We start from the raw sequence: 15,320 nt of genomic DNA, 5'->3' as shown, positions 1-15,320 counted from the left end.
CGCTATTATTGGCCGGGTTTCATACGCAGGGACGATGTGAAGGGTCTATCTTTTTTAGTCAGGGCGCTAAGACCCTCTTTACAACCTTTGTTTTCAGGGTCAAGCGATTCAAATCACTTCTGCATCAGATCTTGACCATGTGTCTCAGCAGGGTTCACATGTTCGTCTTGCAAACTCACACTCACGTCCTTTATCCTCTGGCAGAGGATATAGTGCCGGAACATAGAGATCTCTCATAGTTTTTTCCCCTGACATCTCTCTTGTCATCTTTCCTGAGAAAAAGCACTCGTTGCTGGTGGGAAATTGCCGGGGGCGAGAACCGACAGGGGAACGAGGTTAGCGGCCTCGCTTTCAGGGTTCGAGTTATAGGGCTATCCGCAATGCAGCCTAGTTTCTTCGACTAGCCTCGTAAAGTTGGACGGTTTGTTCCGGATTTTCTCAATTGAGCCTCTTGGCCACCGGCCTAGTGCCATTTAGTCCTGTCCGCAGCCCTGATTGGGAGAGAAAGCGGCCGAGAAATATATAGTCACAAAGAAAAGTAATTCTTTTTCAATAAAGGAAGAATCAAGTTATTAAGAGACACAACGATAGAAAGAAGAGTCTAAAATCACCAACTGCCAACCGCCCAATCCCACATATCAAACCTTTCCTCCCGTACTAAGCGTGCCCCGTCTGTCGTTCAATCACGGCACGAAAAAGTGACCCCTTAGTATCTCCACGATCCGCTACCACCGGGGCAACCAGGCGTGCCATAGACGCCCCCGACCGTCCACATAATGAAGTCGGCCATCCACCAGAATGGGATGGCTGCAATGAAAACGGCGAGCAAAGCTTGAAGAAGGAAAGAATGCTCGAAGGCTTTAGATGCAGCTCGGCAAATCAAGAGTAGTAGCCACGCCAACATCTCGAAGACCGCAAGCGCCCAATGGTGCGCGTACCATTGGTCCACGCCGAGCCATCCTAGGTACGCCGACAGCAGTATCGCCGTGCGTTCTTGCTGATAGCACTGGTTGTCCATGGGCCGCTCGGCAAACCCGCCCCAGCGCGCGTGCAGATGCTCATGGCCTTGGCCACACTCCTCCCGGAGCCAGGCCTCTCTCTCGCCATAGACCTGCCGCATGATAGAGTAAGTCATGAGGCTACCGAACCCAATCATCACAGATAAAGCACAAATATACGCTACTATAGCTTGCCGCCGGGTAGTCGCTTCCCCTAAAGTCAAGAAAGGCGAGCTCCGCTGACGCTGCCGGATTTCAGGAGCCTGAGCCTCAAGGTCATGGCAAAGACCCTTTTCGAGTTCGTGGTCCATTTTGTATGATGAACACGATAGCATTGGTCACAGATTGCGAGAGCCCGAAAATGTGTTGATGAGCAAGCGGCGAGGCAGGTTGAGCTGTGTTGAAGGTGTTGGCAGTAAGGAAATGGGACTGGTTGTGGGTGGGGGACTTGCTGAATTTATATGGCCGATGCTGTTCCCTCTGTGTGTGGCTCCCCTTACATTCGTTTTTGGCCTTGATCAAGAGATGTTTTGACGACTCTCAAGACAGAGACATATGCTTATGAAAAGCTTCTGCTGTTCTTTGTTCCGCTGTAATCAATCTCATGCCCATGCCTTTGTTTCGACTGCCCTTCTTGGTTCATCGTTCTTTGAACAATCCTTTTGTCGACTGAGCTATTGTCCGCCCACTGTAGCCTACTCCGCGCGCGAAAGAATTTACCGTTGCAACGATTGATTCTGACTCTGCATCAGAGCACAATAGACTGGTCGTCTACTGTTTTTCAAAGTAGTAACAAACCAATGCAGCCAAGGAACAATTATAATCACGTTATCATCATTGTATCATTCTATAGGCATAAGATCCACAGTCGCGGGCGCCATCACTGCCCTAACGTCTTCTCGAGTCTCAACAAAGACTCCGCCGTATCCTTGATACTCGCCTCCAAGGAATAGAACTCGATCCCCAGCCGCGTGCGCACTTTCTCATGCGACACCCCATACACCTGGGGCACCTCCCGCGCCGCCTTGCATTCCGGCACCTTCGCCGTATCAATCCCAGGGACCTTGGTCCTCAGAATCTCACACACCTGCGCGTAATCAAAATTGCCGGCCACCACAAAGAACCGCTCATTAGCCGCCCCGTCGACCTCAAACGCGCGCAGGTGCGCCTCCGCCACGTCCCGCACATCGACCCAGGCCGGGAACCCGGTCGGGGGGATCTCGCTCAGACTCCCGTTTATGAACCGGTACACGTCCGCGGCGCTCTCATTCAACCGATCCATGCTCGCGACGTGGTGCTCGACCGGCCCGTAGATCATCGGGGGACAGATCGTCGACAGGCTAAAATTGGGCTTCTCGCGCTTCACGAACTCCCACGCGGCTTTCTCGGCCAGCGCCTTCGAGGCGCAGTAGGCCGTGGGTCCGTCGGCGGTCTTGGCCTGCTCGTACGTCTCCGGGTTCCAGTCGGCTTCGGTGTAGGTGTGTTCGGGCCAGTAGCCCTTGCGGAGGTTGACGATGGCGGCGAAGGAGGAGGTGAGCACGATGCGCTGCACCTGGGGCGCATGGCGGTGGGCGGCGGAGAGGAGCTGCAGGGTGCCCTGGATGGCGGGTTGGAGGAGGTCGCGTTCTTGGTCTTGCACGCTGAACGCGAAGGGGGAGGCCGTATGGATTATCTTCCATCGCTCAGGGGTTAGCTCATGGACCTTGCTGGGTGTCTGGGTGTATGCAATTGTCTCAGTGCTTTGGAGGAACTCACGCCTTGAACACCCTTGACGGCTTCATCGAACGCCCCTGGTTGGGCGATATCCTTGACAATCGTGAAGGATAGTTTGTCCCCGTACTCCGTAAAGATCTCACGCACTCTCTCGGCGGTCTGCTCCGAGCGGACGGTACCACGCACGCGGTAGCCTCGTTGGAGGAAGACCCAGAGGACGTGCGTTGCGACGAAGCCAGAGGCTCCGGTGATGAGGATGGTTTGGTTTTCGATCTTCGACATGATGTTGGCTTTGGATGGTCTTGTCTGCAGAGAAACTGCCCCTCAGACACTGTTCCAGCTGGAACCAGACTACCTTAAGTACCCTTGAGGACCTTGATGCTCAGGGCGCCTGGCCTTCTCCGGTCCCGCCATACTGCGGCAACATATAGGTGTGGACTGATGTCAACGTAGGTGTCCTGATCTCATTCTCACCTCATGAAGACGCTTGTCCCATTTCGAGACGCGAAACGGGGTGATTGTGGGACCTTCCTCACTCACTGCACCTGTTATGGCAACTTGGGACAATAATGTTTGGTGCTATAGTATCCACCACGGGAACTCGGCACCATCTTCCCCCATCGTGAGGTAGGATCATTAGGAAAAGAGAGTGACGACAAGCCCCACGAACTTTGACAAGCTTCACCTATTCAGGGTGAAGCTTAACGTGCCGGGTAAGACGGATGTGCTTGACATTAACATTTGTCGCGGGCACGTCCCCGTGTATGGAATGCGATGAAGGGTGATAGGGTGGTCCATAGAGAGCCGCGCACCGCGGCCCGGGTTCTCGGGCTTGGCTGCAATCGAAGGACTCCGGAGCATGAGGTTCCGGGTTGTCTTGAAACACCCGCGCGGATCGGGGTGTGGCGGTTGTAGGGTCTCAATGTATTGCTTTGCTAGCTGTCCGCTAGGCGCACAATGAAAGATAATGTATGCCGCCTCCAAGTGGCTCAATCTCTCCCGTTTACTGCCTATTTAGGCAATTTTGGCACTCATTTTAACGGTATCCGCTCCGGCTGTACGAAAAAAGGCCCCATCATGTTCAATCTTAGGTTATAAAATCGTGTAAAGGGGCCCGGCAAGAGGATGCCTGTTCTGACGGAGGTATCCCACACCCAAGCTGATTAAAGCTTCGCTGTTCGCGCGCCTCGTCTCAAGGTTCCGGGCCATCTTATCTCCTTCCGAATTCCGAGGCTTATCTTGCCCGACCGTCTCGTGCAAATGCCCAAGCCAGATCGAGCAGATCGATCCGATACGGGTTGCACCGAGCGACCCGCTCAGTGGTATAGGAGCAATGCTAAGGTATCCTTGCGACCTCGACGTGGTTTGCGTACATGGCAAGTCTCATCGAAGAGTATCAGACCTTTCAAGATCAATTGCCCCATCAGTTGGGGAAGGATCGGATGCGCGGCCAAGCCGGATCCTTATCAATCTTATCGCTCCCAACTCTGGCCAGCCAACGCGGGAAACTCGGCTTAATGATTGTAAGGCATAGCAGAGCAAACATGGCTGCGATAACTAAACAAGTATGAAGAGTACCCGTAGGTTTCCTTTGCTGTGCTTAGAAAGAGGGAAGTACTTGGAGTTTTTTTTAAGTAGCGTCGCTGTGGTAGCAAACTATCTGGCCAACGAGGGAACGACCATAATATTAATGTACTGCGTACCCGAGATCGCATACAATACATGCCGCCAAAACCAAGCATCATAGTGCCCCTCCGTCGCCTCCAGCCTTTCTCCTCTACCCCAAGTCCATTGACCCGACTGGTACACCCTCCCTAACCAAATATAGACATAACAGAACCTCCCCTCATCGACTCCCGCATCCGCACCCCTGCCCACTATTTACGAACCCCACATTCACCGCCGTCTCCAACGTGGTATTCGCCGAGAGCAGCTCATTCAAGAACGTCCCCGTCTCTACGGCATCTATAAGATTCGGCAGATATTTGCTATCAAACTACTTCAGATACAGCAAGCCAACTGAGAGAGATTCAGCCTTGCATTGCTAGCGAGTTCCATTGCTCATTCTCCCAGTGTGAAGTTCCTTCTGAGAGACCACAAGCTTACCAGGTAGCAGCATTTGCCCTGGATGATATATTCACTGTTCCAAATCCTTTAATTTTCCAAGCACACCCCCCTCACTTTCTCATCCATAATCGACATATTGAGTAAGTGTTTGTCAGATGCGTGACCCAACGCTGAATCCTCTACCCTGCCAAACCCGATCCCGCCGGTCGCTGTCCGACTGATCAGCAACATCCTCGCGAAGACCCCCCCCCACCATCCGGTAATATGACAGTCTCTCCGCCATCTCGTTTAACAACCACAACAATCCACCCATCAAAAACCTCAATCTCTCACCCCACCTTCCTCACCGGCTTGACCTCCTGACCCCACCCCCCAAACAAGACTTCATCCCGCACCCAGCTCCCAAGCAAGCATACACTCCCCGGACCCAGCAACAACGACCCTCCCAGCGCGACAGGAATCATCCACTGCCAGCGAAACCCCCACCCCTTCGCCGCCCACGCACTCCGCAGTTCCAGCATCACCACAACCATCACCGTCGAGTACCCGGCTACTTGGTCCCAGAGCAAGAACCCACGCACTCCGTCGCCGGGTGATTTGGCTTGTGGGCCGATGGCCAGTGGTGGGATGAAGATAGCGGTCGGGTGCAGTTCCCTGCGGTAGGTAGGTTGGAACAGAGTCGGGAAGAGAACGGTGGCGATAGAGACAGCTACGGTAGAGATGTGCATTAGTGTGCTGAAGAGGAGGGCGGGGATGGTGGCTGCTCGGATGGCGTGGATGTGTGCTCCGTTCTCTTTGGAGGTTGCTGGGGTCGTTTGGGTGGTGTCTGCAGGGGCGACGAGCTTAAGGAGAGGTCGTAGGGTGTACAGTGATGCTAGCGTCAGCAGGGGATAGATGTTCCACGCGATGATGGCGAGTTGGTGGTAGTTGCTGCTGTTGCTGATTGTTCTGGCCACGGGAAGGGTCATGAGGGCGGCGGGGACAAGATAGCTGAGAACGATGGCGGGAAAGAGGAGGTGTTCCACCAGCGGTGCGAAGGAAGAGATGGTGGAGGTATGCTGGAGGGTGTTGAGATTGATCTGCTTGGGGAGGCGGACGGTGGGAGAGGTAGCGATGTAGCTTAAGGCCCATAGGAAGCCGGTCGAGCCTATGGTGCAGCCTTGGAAGAGTAGTAGCCAGAGGGTCGGCCTCCACTCACAGACCATAGATGTCAGCTTTTGTGAAGGTTACCATCATCAACAGACTTAAGAGCGGGGTGATGCACATACTTCAGAAGACTCGGCTTCTGCCCCCGGAGACCATTTACGTAGGCGATGACAATGCACGGCAACAGCTGTCCGAGGAAGTAGAGACTCACTGCCGAGGCAGCAGGGTGAGAACCATCGACAGCCTCGTACCAGAAAGCAATCAGCACCGAAAGAGTGCAATCAAGTGGGTAGCGAAGGCCAGTGAAGGTTCGGCGCAGAGTAGCCTCGGTTCCGGGAAAGATGTAGGGCTTAGAGCCATCCAGCGCCCGTAACAGAAGCGCAGTGGAGCCGTCGAGCGCGGAACGGCCCCAGGTCCCTAGCATGCCCACCAGGCCCACCACATACAGAACCGACTCGGCTTGGACTTTTACGGACATTTTGTTTCGAAGTAGAAAACTTCAATGGCGATGATAATAAGATGGGAGGAGAGATTACGGGTCTTATATAACCGACTCTTCTTTGTTGACAGCGGATGGAGATACGAGCTGATGTGAGAGTGAGCTGTGCATCATGACGTCACTTTCATCATTCACCCCGCCAGCTGATTTCAGCTGCACACGAGCTGCCTTTTGTCGGTCGAGTGAGTTGGCCTATAACAGGAGTGCTAATGATTCTTCATGGGGTCCGACGGCTGTGGAATAAAATGTTGATATCTTTTCTGAAGCTTTGGCCAAGGTCAAATTCTACGATTCTACAGGCGGATCATCGATACATAACCTTGAGGCCAGCGGGTAGCAATCCACGCATCATAACATTGAGTAGATGGAAGACATCCTCTGAGCGATGTTTCTAGGATTCTTCCCATGTTGGCATTTCATATATCATAAATTTACATATACATAGACCTAATCTCATTATACACATTTAGAGATCCTACCCCTGCTGCTGCTCCTGCTGCTTCTTCCTCTCCTTAGCCTCCGCATCCGCCTGCTTCCACGACCCGGCATAATGATGGCTCACCAACGCAGGACTCTGATCGGTGGGGAACCCATTCTGCGCCGCCGCGAACGCATTCCCCGGCATAATCAACAAATCCCCGACCAGTTTCGGAGATTTGATACCGTGGAAATCCCGATCATCCACCACCCTTCCGAGCAGCCCCTTCAACCCATCCAACAGCGCAATGGTCATGATCTTCGGGCCCGTGACATTCACCACATCGACGGGCAACATCTCCAGCGTCAACTGGTCCACGCCCACCCCGTTCAGGGCGGCGATCTCCTTCAACTTGGCGACGACCGCGTCCACCACCGCCGCCAGATTGCGGGACCCCGGCCGCGCCGCGAACACCCAGTTGCAGAACTGCGACGCCACCTCGGTGCCTGCGCCGCGCCACCCGAAGTCGAACTCCAGCCCCACGATCATGTCGATGTTGGAGGTTTGGTACTCCGGGGGCACCCAGGCGGCGACCTCCGTGTCGCAGGTGACGTCGAGATCGCTCCAGATGCCGCCTTCCGCCAGCACGATCAGGTAGCGGAGGAGGTCGGCGCGGAGGATGGGGATGGGGAGCTTTTCGTACACTTCGACGATGTCCGGGCGGGTGGCGCCGTAGCGGGCGCGGACGAAGGTGAGGGCGGAACCGTCCGTCAGGAGCTCGTGGCGGAAGGCGGGGTTCTTGAGGAGCCAGCTGTTGATCCAGCCGATTTGGTCGCCACTCAGCTCGGGGGTCTTGGAGGAGTGCCAGACTTTGTCGGTTATGCCGGCGATGGCGGTGTTGACGGTGTCGGGGTGAGAGCTGGGAAGGGTGGTGGGGGGAGTGGTAGGAAGAGTGGTCGGTTCTGTTTGGCTGTTGGTGCTCTGGTCGTTGTTGTGGTCGTTCTTACTGTTGTTGGCGCTGCTTTGTGGTGACGTAGCATGCTCAGATAACCCTAACGAAGCATCCGGTTTGCTATGACTGAATGGTTGGGGTAATACATCCCAATTCCGAGACACAAGGAAAATCAAGAAAAGGACAGGGACTGTAAGAAGAACCAAACGCAGATATCGAGAAAAAGTCATGTTGACCAGCAAGAGATGAGTGATAGCGGGAGATAAAAGTGAGTAGGCATTTGGAAGAGAAGAGTAAAGTGGGCGACAGACGGAGCAACGTGGGTATGATGTGATATTTGAGAGAGCGAGAGAGACATGGAAACCAGTCAGTCAGGGTCTGGGCTGGATGCCTACGGGCTTACTTAGCACGTGGGCGCTGCTTTAATTAGCCCAGGCGCCAAGCCGTGACAGCTTTAGCCAATATGAGTTTAACCTTACTAGAACTTGTCTCACAGATCAAAGACACTCCCACTCGCTTACATGGTACCCTGGCAAGACAAGACATGGCACTAAAGTTGCACTAACTCTGAGCGCCAATAATACAAGCCTCTAGTTCAGGGCCACTTTAGCTCCAACTTGATTGACCCAATTTGCAGAAATTACTCCCATCCGCGGCGCTGTGATAAGCAAACAACACCATCGCCCTGGTAGGCGCCCGCGCTAAATCACGTGCTTTTATTGCTGTGGTTGTTCCGCTGGAGAACGAAACCCTTGCCCAACACAAGGCTATGGAGACAACGAACATGTGTCTAGGCAAGGATTCTTATCTTTATCATGAGGTGATGTTGACGTTGACGTTGCCAAGGTACAAGAGCGAGGCTCCGGAGCGTAGAGAGGGGGTCGATTTATGCTTTATGCTGTACCAGCCTCGATCGGAATCAGAATCGTGCTCAGACTGACGAGATCGCTGCCATACTCGAGCTTTTTGGGTTGAGGGTGTCAAGCATAATGTACATATCCTTAACATACGTACAAACGGGAAGGTGACTGTAGACATATGTACCCAACGCCTGTATAGCTGTCACAACCACACAGGCTCTCGCCTAGTAAGCAACCTTTCATCGAGCAAAACAAATCAAGTGGAATACTGGTCGTAGAATCCACGTTGGCCAAAGGGAGGCAAGAACACCTTGCTTACCGACCCCATGGCTGAACAAAACCCGCGACAACAAGCTGTGGATCGGGCTAGATCTGTCTGATCGCTGCGGCAAGTGCCGAATCGCGCAGATAGAAGATTGGGAATCAAGACATTTCAAAAGTAGTATAACAGGTTTTACAGGATGTTGTATAATACCATGCCCCATTTTGTGCAGACGATGATAGATGTAGATGGTTGATAATGAGCCTGGAGTAAGAGAATACCTACCTAGTTCAGAATAGAAAGCAGTGGTTCTGGCTGGCTGCGGGGAGGAGAGCAAAGCGGGAGCTCACTGCCTGAGGCAGCAAACAGTGGATCTCCTCATCAAATTTCAGCGGCTTGGCAGGACGGAGTGCCTGATTAGATTTCAAAGCCCGTGTGTTCATGTTCAACCACCAAACCCACCCACCACCCACACATAAAATGGCTATCCCAACCCTCCCAGCCGAACTCATCCGCCACGTCATATTCCAATCCACCCCGCCCAACCAATGGGGCAAGTACTGGCCCTCCACGCGGGCCGTGGACGAGGTCAAGGACTTTCTGGCGCTGAGGCTCGTGTGCAGTAGGTTATCCCCACTCGGTGTAGACCACACCAACGAGCTGAATACTCATGACGGCAGAGGAATTCAACAACATCATCCTGGATTATTTCCTGGATCCGCGGGTTCTGACCGAGAGCTTTGACTCGGCGTGTCTGCAGCGGAGTGACCCGCCCACGCCGCCGGCGATCCGCTTCTGCCGCAAACTGCTGAGCCGGCATTTGGAGCGGAGTCGGGCGGGGCGTCGGGTGAACGAGGTGTCGAGGAGGTTTGCGCAGCGTGTCAATGGGGTTGTGGATGCGGCGGTCGATGCATTACGGGAGGGGGAGGGGGATGGCGATGAGGTTCAGAGGCTGCGCAAGACGTACACGGAGGGCATGGCGGCCGCGGTGGTCGCGTTCGGGGGTCTTACGAAGGCGATGTTTCAGGGGATAGCTGGGACGAAGCCGGAGAGGGAGAGTGTGGAGAAAGACCAGAATGATGATGATGATGGTGATGATGATGATGAGGACGAGGGAGAAGAGGAGGATGATACGGAGTGGGCGTGGAGCGATCCATTGACCATGGCGCTGACGGCGGCGGGGATCCTGTGTCGAGTCGACGACATGAAGGCTCTGATCGCCAAGGGTGCGAGGCCTGAATTTGAAGAAGATGCAGGATGGATTGGGTTGACCCTCCACGGCGCGGCGATCGGCGGCAACCTCGATGCCCTTGGCCTTCTTTGCGAGCACGTTCGGCGCGAGAGTGTAGGCGAGGACGAAACCATGGACGACTGCTTGCACACCGGGAACACGGCGCTGCATTTCGCCGCACAGTACGGTCACTGTGGTGCCGTGCAGTGGTGCTTGAAGGAGGGATTCAAGCCGGACGACAGGAACACGAACGATCAGACGCCGCTCTTCCTTGCTGCGAGTAGCGGGCATGCCGATGTCGTTAAAATACTGCTAGACCTGGACTTTGAGCGGGAGAAGAAGAAGTGGAGGTTGTCAGAGAAAGATAAAGAAAAGGCTATTGCTGCTGCTGCTGCTGATGATGATGATGGCGACGACGATTGGTTCGCGATGCAGCGCGCTATAGTTGACGTCGAAGCGGACGATTACCGCGGACGAACCCCAGTGCTGATGGCCGTACAACGAGGGCACCTGGACGTCGTCGAGGAGCTGATGTGGAAAGGGGATTTGCTGATCAACCGACGGAACCCTGAGGAATACAGGATGACCTACCTAGCGACGGCAGCCTCGAGGGGCCACGAAGCGATCGTCCTCCGCCTCCTTTCGTACCCGGATATCAAGACAGACGTCATAGACAGCAGCGGCCATGGGATTCTAAAACATGCCGCTGTCGGCGGGAACGAGAATATCGTACGGAAGGTCCTGTCATGGCCCAAGGTTGACGTCAACCGGCGCGGCGAGGACGACTCGACCCCGATCATGTGGGCTGCGATACACGGCCACGAGTCCATCGTCCGGCTGCTGATTGAGAATGGCGCAGCCGTGGATCTGGTGACGCACCAGCTGCATCTCCGGCTCTTGAGGTACTTCGGCATTTTAGGCGACCCGGACACCGGCGCAGTCGACAACCGACTGCTGGGAGCAATGACTGGGCAGGTCGCCGTGCTGGTCGGCGCGTCGGCGCTCGACGCCGCGGCACACAACGGCCACGAAGGCACGTTTCGATTGTTGGCGGCTCAGCCGGGCGTCGAGCTGGATCGGCCGGACTTGGATGGCCGGACACCGTTCGCCAATGCGGCTCTCACAGGGAATGTGGGCATTGTGAAGTTTCTGTTGGAGCAGGGTGATGTGCTCAACCCTGAAGCGGCTGATAGATTCGGCCATACGCCCTTGATGCTTGCGGCGCGGGCTGGCGATGAGGATGTCGTCCGGGTTCTCCTCCGGGACCCTCGCGTGGATAGCAGCCGGAGGGATAAAGAGGGGCATTCTGCTCTGGTCCTTGCGGCGATACAGGGCTCTGCGGATCATCAAAGTGTGGCGAAGCTACTTTTAGGAAAAGTTCGATCGAGACAGGAGGTTGAAGAGGCCCTGGCAGCGACGCAGGACGCATGCATGCGTGCGCTTCTGAGTTCATACCTGCAGACGAAGTCTTGAGAGGGTCAACCAACGAGAGAGTTTAGATTAAGCGTCAGGCTTTCTTGCATTAGGAGTCCCGAGCGAGCTGATAACAGTCGTATAGAGTTCTATGTGACATGTGCTAACCGATTCATTTTCAGTCACGCTGTTCACGTCCACAGATAATCCTTCTGACGGTGGCCCTGAGGTCTTAACCATGTTGCCCCGGACCGCCCACCTCGGTGGTTCTCAGGTGGTTCTGCAGATAAACTCGCGTAGTCATTATTGTACACCTGACGGCCGTGCATTACGTTTGATAATGTGGTCAAAGAAGGAGGTGACTTATCGTCTCCCTAGGCCATGGTCAAAAGCAATCCCTATATGTACATAACACTTGTCGCTATAACATCACGTCCACCACAGATCTATGCATACCCTATCACAGCCACACCATTTCAGAAACCCTCTCCCATCCAGAAGAGCACAGCCCCTCAATAATATTCAGGCAAATTCCCGAAGCTGGGGATCGTATCGCCGCACTTGAACTTCGGACTGTACGCTTTCGCAGGCATGTAGCCGTTCTTCCAGGCGGTGCGGTAACTCCACTGCGCCGCCGACTCGGTAGCCCACGTCCAGTAGAACCAGCCCATGGCCGTCTCGAAGGCGGACATCTGCGCCTCCGCGTACGTCTGCAGGAAGGTCTTGTACCCATCGGAATAGCCCACCGGGGAAGTGTTGGCCAGGGTGCAGGAGCAGGTGCCCTCCGAGGCGGTGGGGCAGTACATCGTGTCGCCGGTGGAGGCGAGGGTGCCCTCCCACCGGTTGCCGTTGCCGACGTTGTTGACGTACTGCGCGCAGTCGGTGTCGGCCTGGGACCATTCGCCGCAGATGGTCGGGCCCCATCTGATTATCCGTCGCAATATTAGTTCTATTTCCATATCTCCAGGAGGGATAAAGGGTGAGGGGAACGTACCCGGTACTCGTAACATTAATCGCCTGGATCATACTATACCAGCTCTCGCAGATCAACTCCACGCGACGGGTATGGTTCAGCACGATCTCCCCCGTATTGAAGACGGTGTACTGATGCGTATCGAGCATCATATTGTCGGGCCGTGTCTTGAGCATGCTGTCCCACTTGGCCAGATTCAAGAACCCGTCGTGGACCGTCACCCACGCCTTGATCCCGTTCTTCTGGACGAGCTCCGTCGCCTGCGTGGTCCAGTTCAGCACATCCGCCACGGGCAGTGACAGCATGAGCGGCTCGTTGACCAGCCCGTAGATGGTGACGACGTTCTTGTACCGGTCCTGGGCGAAGAACTGCGACAGCTGGTCGTGCATGTCGAGCGAGCGCTGGCGGTTGAGGGCGCCGTCCGTCCCGTTCAACCACCCGATCTTGCCCTGATGGCCGCTGTGGTTCCACCCGTTCTGGCTGCCGGGGATCCCATGCGGGTCGAGATTCACGCGCAGTCCGTACTTGCGACAGTACTCGATCGCGCGCAGCAGGTACCGCCAGGCGATCTTGGGGACGTAGGGGTCGCCGTCGTAGGTGCGCACCGCCCAGTAGGAGAACTGCATGCGGACGTGGTCGAGCCCCGCGTCGCGGATGTCGATGAAGTCCTGCTCGGTGATGAAGGTGGCGTAGTGTTTTTCGATCGTGGTGTTGGCGTCACTGCCCAGGCGCTCGCAGAGGGTCCACTCGTCGATGATGCCTTCGCTCGAGGAGTAGGATTGGAAGAGCGAGGGAACGATGAAGGGCTCGATGGAGAGCCAGCCTCCGAGATTGACTCCGCGGATGGGCTGCGAGCCGTAGGGGAATGACTCGTTCAAGGGTGGGACGTTCTCGTTTGCTTGGGCGGAATCATCCCAGGTCGAATTCAATCCCATGATCGACAATCCTCCCACGGTCGCATTCGTGAACGTGACGTTGAAGCCCGTTGTATCGTACCAGGTGAACGGATCAAGGTATGTTCCTCGAGCGTAGGCCTACCACACACAAGTCAGCACCCGAGCCCAGGTCCTCCTTACAAGAAACCTACCGGAATGCTATCACGACTGATCCCGTCGAGGTTAGAATTCGCGGGCTTATCATCGTCCGAACTTGACGAACTCCCGCCATTGTCCGCCCTCCGCGCCATGATAATCCCCACGGGGATAGCAACCGCCGCCAGCACGAGCAGCACCACGAAGAAGATGAACGTGCCTCTCCACTTCTTCCAGAACGGAAGATTGGCCACACTGCCCCGGCCCGTGGACCTGGACCCACGACTCCTCTCATCCCAGTCCCCTTCCTTCCTGAGCATACCGTCTGTCGCCTCCGCCGCCTCGCCGTCTGCTCCATTCCCACCAGAGCCACCCCCGCGGTGCCGCACCTCCGCCATCCCCTGCTCCAACTGTGCTCCGGACGCAACCCTGCTCTGCGCCCCGGCCCTAGGCGTATCCACCGCGATGGGCGCCAGCATAATCGGCTGCTCAGCGATAACAGGACGCTTGCGCAGCCTCTGCCCGTGCCCGTGCTCCGATGCTTCGTCGCGCCCGTCGCGCGACCCTTCACCCAGATGACTCAAACAATCCTCATCCCCGACCGTGGAACCCAACAGCTTCGCCAACGCATCCCCACTGAGCAACTCCTGCGCCGCGCTGTCCCGGTCCGAGTTCCCATGTCTCCCAAACGCAGCGGCCAGCCGCTCCCGCCGTCGCTGGCGCCGAGTCTCCCGGTCCGGGCGCTGGCCGCCCGACGGGGAGGAGTTGCGTTTCCAGAACGCCAGCGACGAGGACGGGGCTCGCTCCCTTGGCTGGGACGGAATGCGCTGAGCACCCACATCCCCACCCGTCGCATCATCGTGCTCATCGCCACCATGATGGGCTATTGCCGCCGCGCGCTCGGACTCCGTGAAGGTCATCATCCCCGACAGGCCGCGGGAGCCGGCCTCGGCCTCGAATTGGTCTGCGGCGGGGACGTGCGGACGCAGCGGGATCCAGTTAGGGTTGGTCCCGTGCCCGGGGAATTGGTGCGGTTCATATGCGTAGGTTGACCCCGACAGGTGGTGGTCTGCATTGTCGGGGTGGTCGTAATCGTGATGGTCGTGGTCGAGGGAATAGGAATGGTCGTCAAATTCATGGGGACTGTAATCGTAACGTTGTGGGGAGTGGCGCGGTGCCTCCGAGTGGACATCGGAGGGAAGGCTGGGACTTAGGCTGGAGACGTAGCTGTCTTCTCCCCGGTAGCCCAGGCGCGGGGGCGGGGATAGGGTGTAGTAGCTCGGGGTGGTGGAGTCGGGAGCCTCCGGCAGCTCGCGGCTGGGGCTGCTGGACCGGCGGGACAGGCGATCCCGGCTGCCCGAGTGGAGAGACATCCGCACTGAGCACGGACTTTTTGTGGTATTGTCGGTCTGTTTCGGGGAATGGACACCTTTGTGGAAAAGCCAAGGGAATGCTGGGGGTGACTGTCGGGTGTGGCGGCGGATCTGGATGGAATGTGGGCTGACCGGTGGGAATGTCCCGACAATTAGGGGGGAGGGGGAGTGGAGTGATAGGTCCGGATCGCCCGGCTGATTGTAGGGGGATTATATTGAACCTGGAAGTGGAATGGGGATTTGTGGAAGAAGGAGTGCCCTGTCAGCCCCAACGTATAGGATATTGTGGATGGATAGTTGCGAGGTACCACGGGTCACAGCTGACACTGTCTCAGTATCGTCGGTGACACAAACAACAACAAAATTCCAACGAGATACAAGGAC

The 15,320-nt window shown here is 56.0% G+C and overlaps 6 protein-coding genes across 6 annotated transcripts; 1 reads left to right on the top strand and 5 right to left on the bottom strand.

Moving 5' to 3' along the window:
- Positions 1–706: 706 nt before the first annotated feature.
- Positions 707–1,309, bottom strand: BO66DRAFT_458188 (uncharacterized protein; the record flags this gene model as incomplete). Its single annotated transcript, XM_025652201.1, has 1 exon — positions 707–1,309. The coding sequence occupies one exon, from the start codon at positions 1,307–1,309 to the stop codon at positions 707–709; it is 603 nt and encodes a 200-aa protein (XP_025501140.1).
- A 563-nt stretch (positions 1,310–1,872) lies between these two features.
- On the bottom strand, positions 1,873–3,029 carry BO66DRAFT_355158 (SDR family oxidoreductase). Its single transcript, XM_025644842.1, has 2 exons — positions 2,754–3,029; positions 1,873–2,670 (listed from the first exon to the last, which is right to left on the bottom strand). Exons 1-2 carry the CDS (start codon positions 2,991–2,993, stop codon positions 1,879–1,881), a joined length of 1,032 nt encoding a protein of 343 aa, XP_025501139.1. The 5' UTR covers positions 2,994–3,029; the 3' UTR covers positions 1,873–1,878.
- Positions 3,030–5,107: 2,078 nt separating this feature from the next.
- Positions 5,108–6,407, bottom strand: BO66DRAFT_379636 (uncharacterized protein; the record flags this gene model as incomplete). Its single annotated transcript, XM_025645865.1, has 2 exons — positions 6,043–6,407; positions 5,108–5,971 (listed from the first exon to the last, which is right to left on the bottom strand). The coding sequence occupies exons 1-2, from the start codon at positions 6,400–6,402 to the stop codon at positions 5,108–5,110; spliced, it is 1,224 nt and encodes a 407-aa protein (XP_025501138.1). The 5' UTR covers positions 6,403–6,407.
- Positions 6,408–6,760: 353 nt separating this feature from the next.
- Positions 6,761–8,160, bottom strand: BO66DRAFT_393926 (glycosyltransferase family 32 protein). The gene has a single exon (XM_025647866.1). The coding sequence runs from the start codon at positions 8,021–8,023 to the stop codon at positions 6,899–6,901; it is 1,125 nt and encodes a 374-aa protein (XP_025501137.1). The 5' UTR covers positions 8,024–8,160; the 3' UTR covers positions 6,761–6,898.
- Positions 8,161–9,380: 1,220 nt separating this feature from the next.
- Positions 9,381–11,814, top strand: BO66DRAFT_473555 (ankyrin repeat domain-containing protein). The gene is made up of 2 exons (XM_025653058.1): positions 9,381–9,537; positions 9,596–11,814. Exons 1-2 carry the CDS (start codon positions 9,396–9,398, stop codon positions 11,617–11,619), a joined length of 2,166 nt encoding a protein of 721 aa, XP_025501136.1. The 5' UTR covers positions 9,381–9,395; the 3' UTR covers positions 11,620–11,814.
- exg2 (putative exo-beta-1,3-glucanase) lies at positions 11,775–14,838 on the bottom strand. Its single transcript, XM_025644841.1, has 3 exons — positions 13,620–14,838; positions 12,554–13,566; positions 11,775–12,483 (listed from the first exon to the last, which is right to left on the bottom strand). The coding sequence occupies exons 1-3, from the start codon at positions 14,484–14,486 to the stop codon at positions 12,072–12,074; spliced, it is 2,292 nt and encodes a 763-aa protein (XP_025501135.1). The 5' UTR covers positions 14,487–14,838; the 3' UTR covers positions 11,775–12,071.
- Positions 14,839–15,320: the final 482 nt, after the last annotated feature.

The sequence above is a fragment of the Aspergillus aculeatinus genome (genome assembly GCF_003184765.1).
Source record: "Aspergillus aculeatinus CBS 121060 unplaced genomic scaffold BO66scaffold_43, whole genome shotgun sequence".
Lineage (NCBI taxonomy): Eukaryota > Fungi > Ascomycota > Eurotiomycetes > Eurotiales > Aspergillaceae > Aspergillus > Aspergillus aculeatinus.
This window is presented reverse-complemented; position numbering and strand designations above follow the sequence as displayed.

Bases quoted from the DNA above. Each gene is read 5' to 3' on its own strand.
- BO66DRAFT_393926 (XM_025647866.1), bottom strand. From the start codon at position 8,023: ATGACTTTTTCTCGATATCTGCGTTTGGTTCTTCTTACAGTCCCTGTC.
- exg2 (XM_025644841.1), bottom strand. From the start codon at position 14,486: ATGATGACCTTCACGGAGTCCGAGCGCGCGGCGGCAATAGCCCATCAT. The intron at 13,567-13,619 runs GTAGGTTTCTTG...TGTGTGTGGTAG, and splicing joins TCAGTCGTGATAGCATTCCG to GCCTACGCTCGAGGAACATA. The intron at 12,484-12,553 runs GTACGTTCCCCT...ACGGATAATCAG, and splicing joins ATTAATGTTACGAGTACCGG to ATGGGGCCCGACCATCTGCG.
- BO66DRAFT_355158 (XM_025644842.1), bottom strand. From the start codon at position 2,993: ATGTCGAAGATCGAAAACCAAACCATCCTCATCACCGGAGCCTCTGGC. The intron at 2,671-2,753 runs GTGAGTTCCTCC...GAGCGATGGAAG, and splicing joins CCGTCAAGGGTGTTCAAGGC to ATAATCCATACGGCCTCCCC.
- BO66DRAFT_473555 (XM_025653058.1), top strand. From the start codon at position 9,396: ATGGCTATCCCAACCCTCCCAGCCGAACTCATCCGCCACGTCATATTC. The intron at 9,538-9,595 runs GTAGGTTATCCC...TCATGACGGCAG, and splicing joins GGCGCTGAGGCTCGTGTGCA to AGGAATTCAACAACATCATC.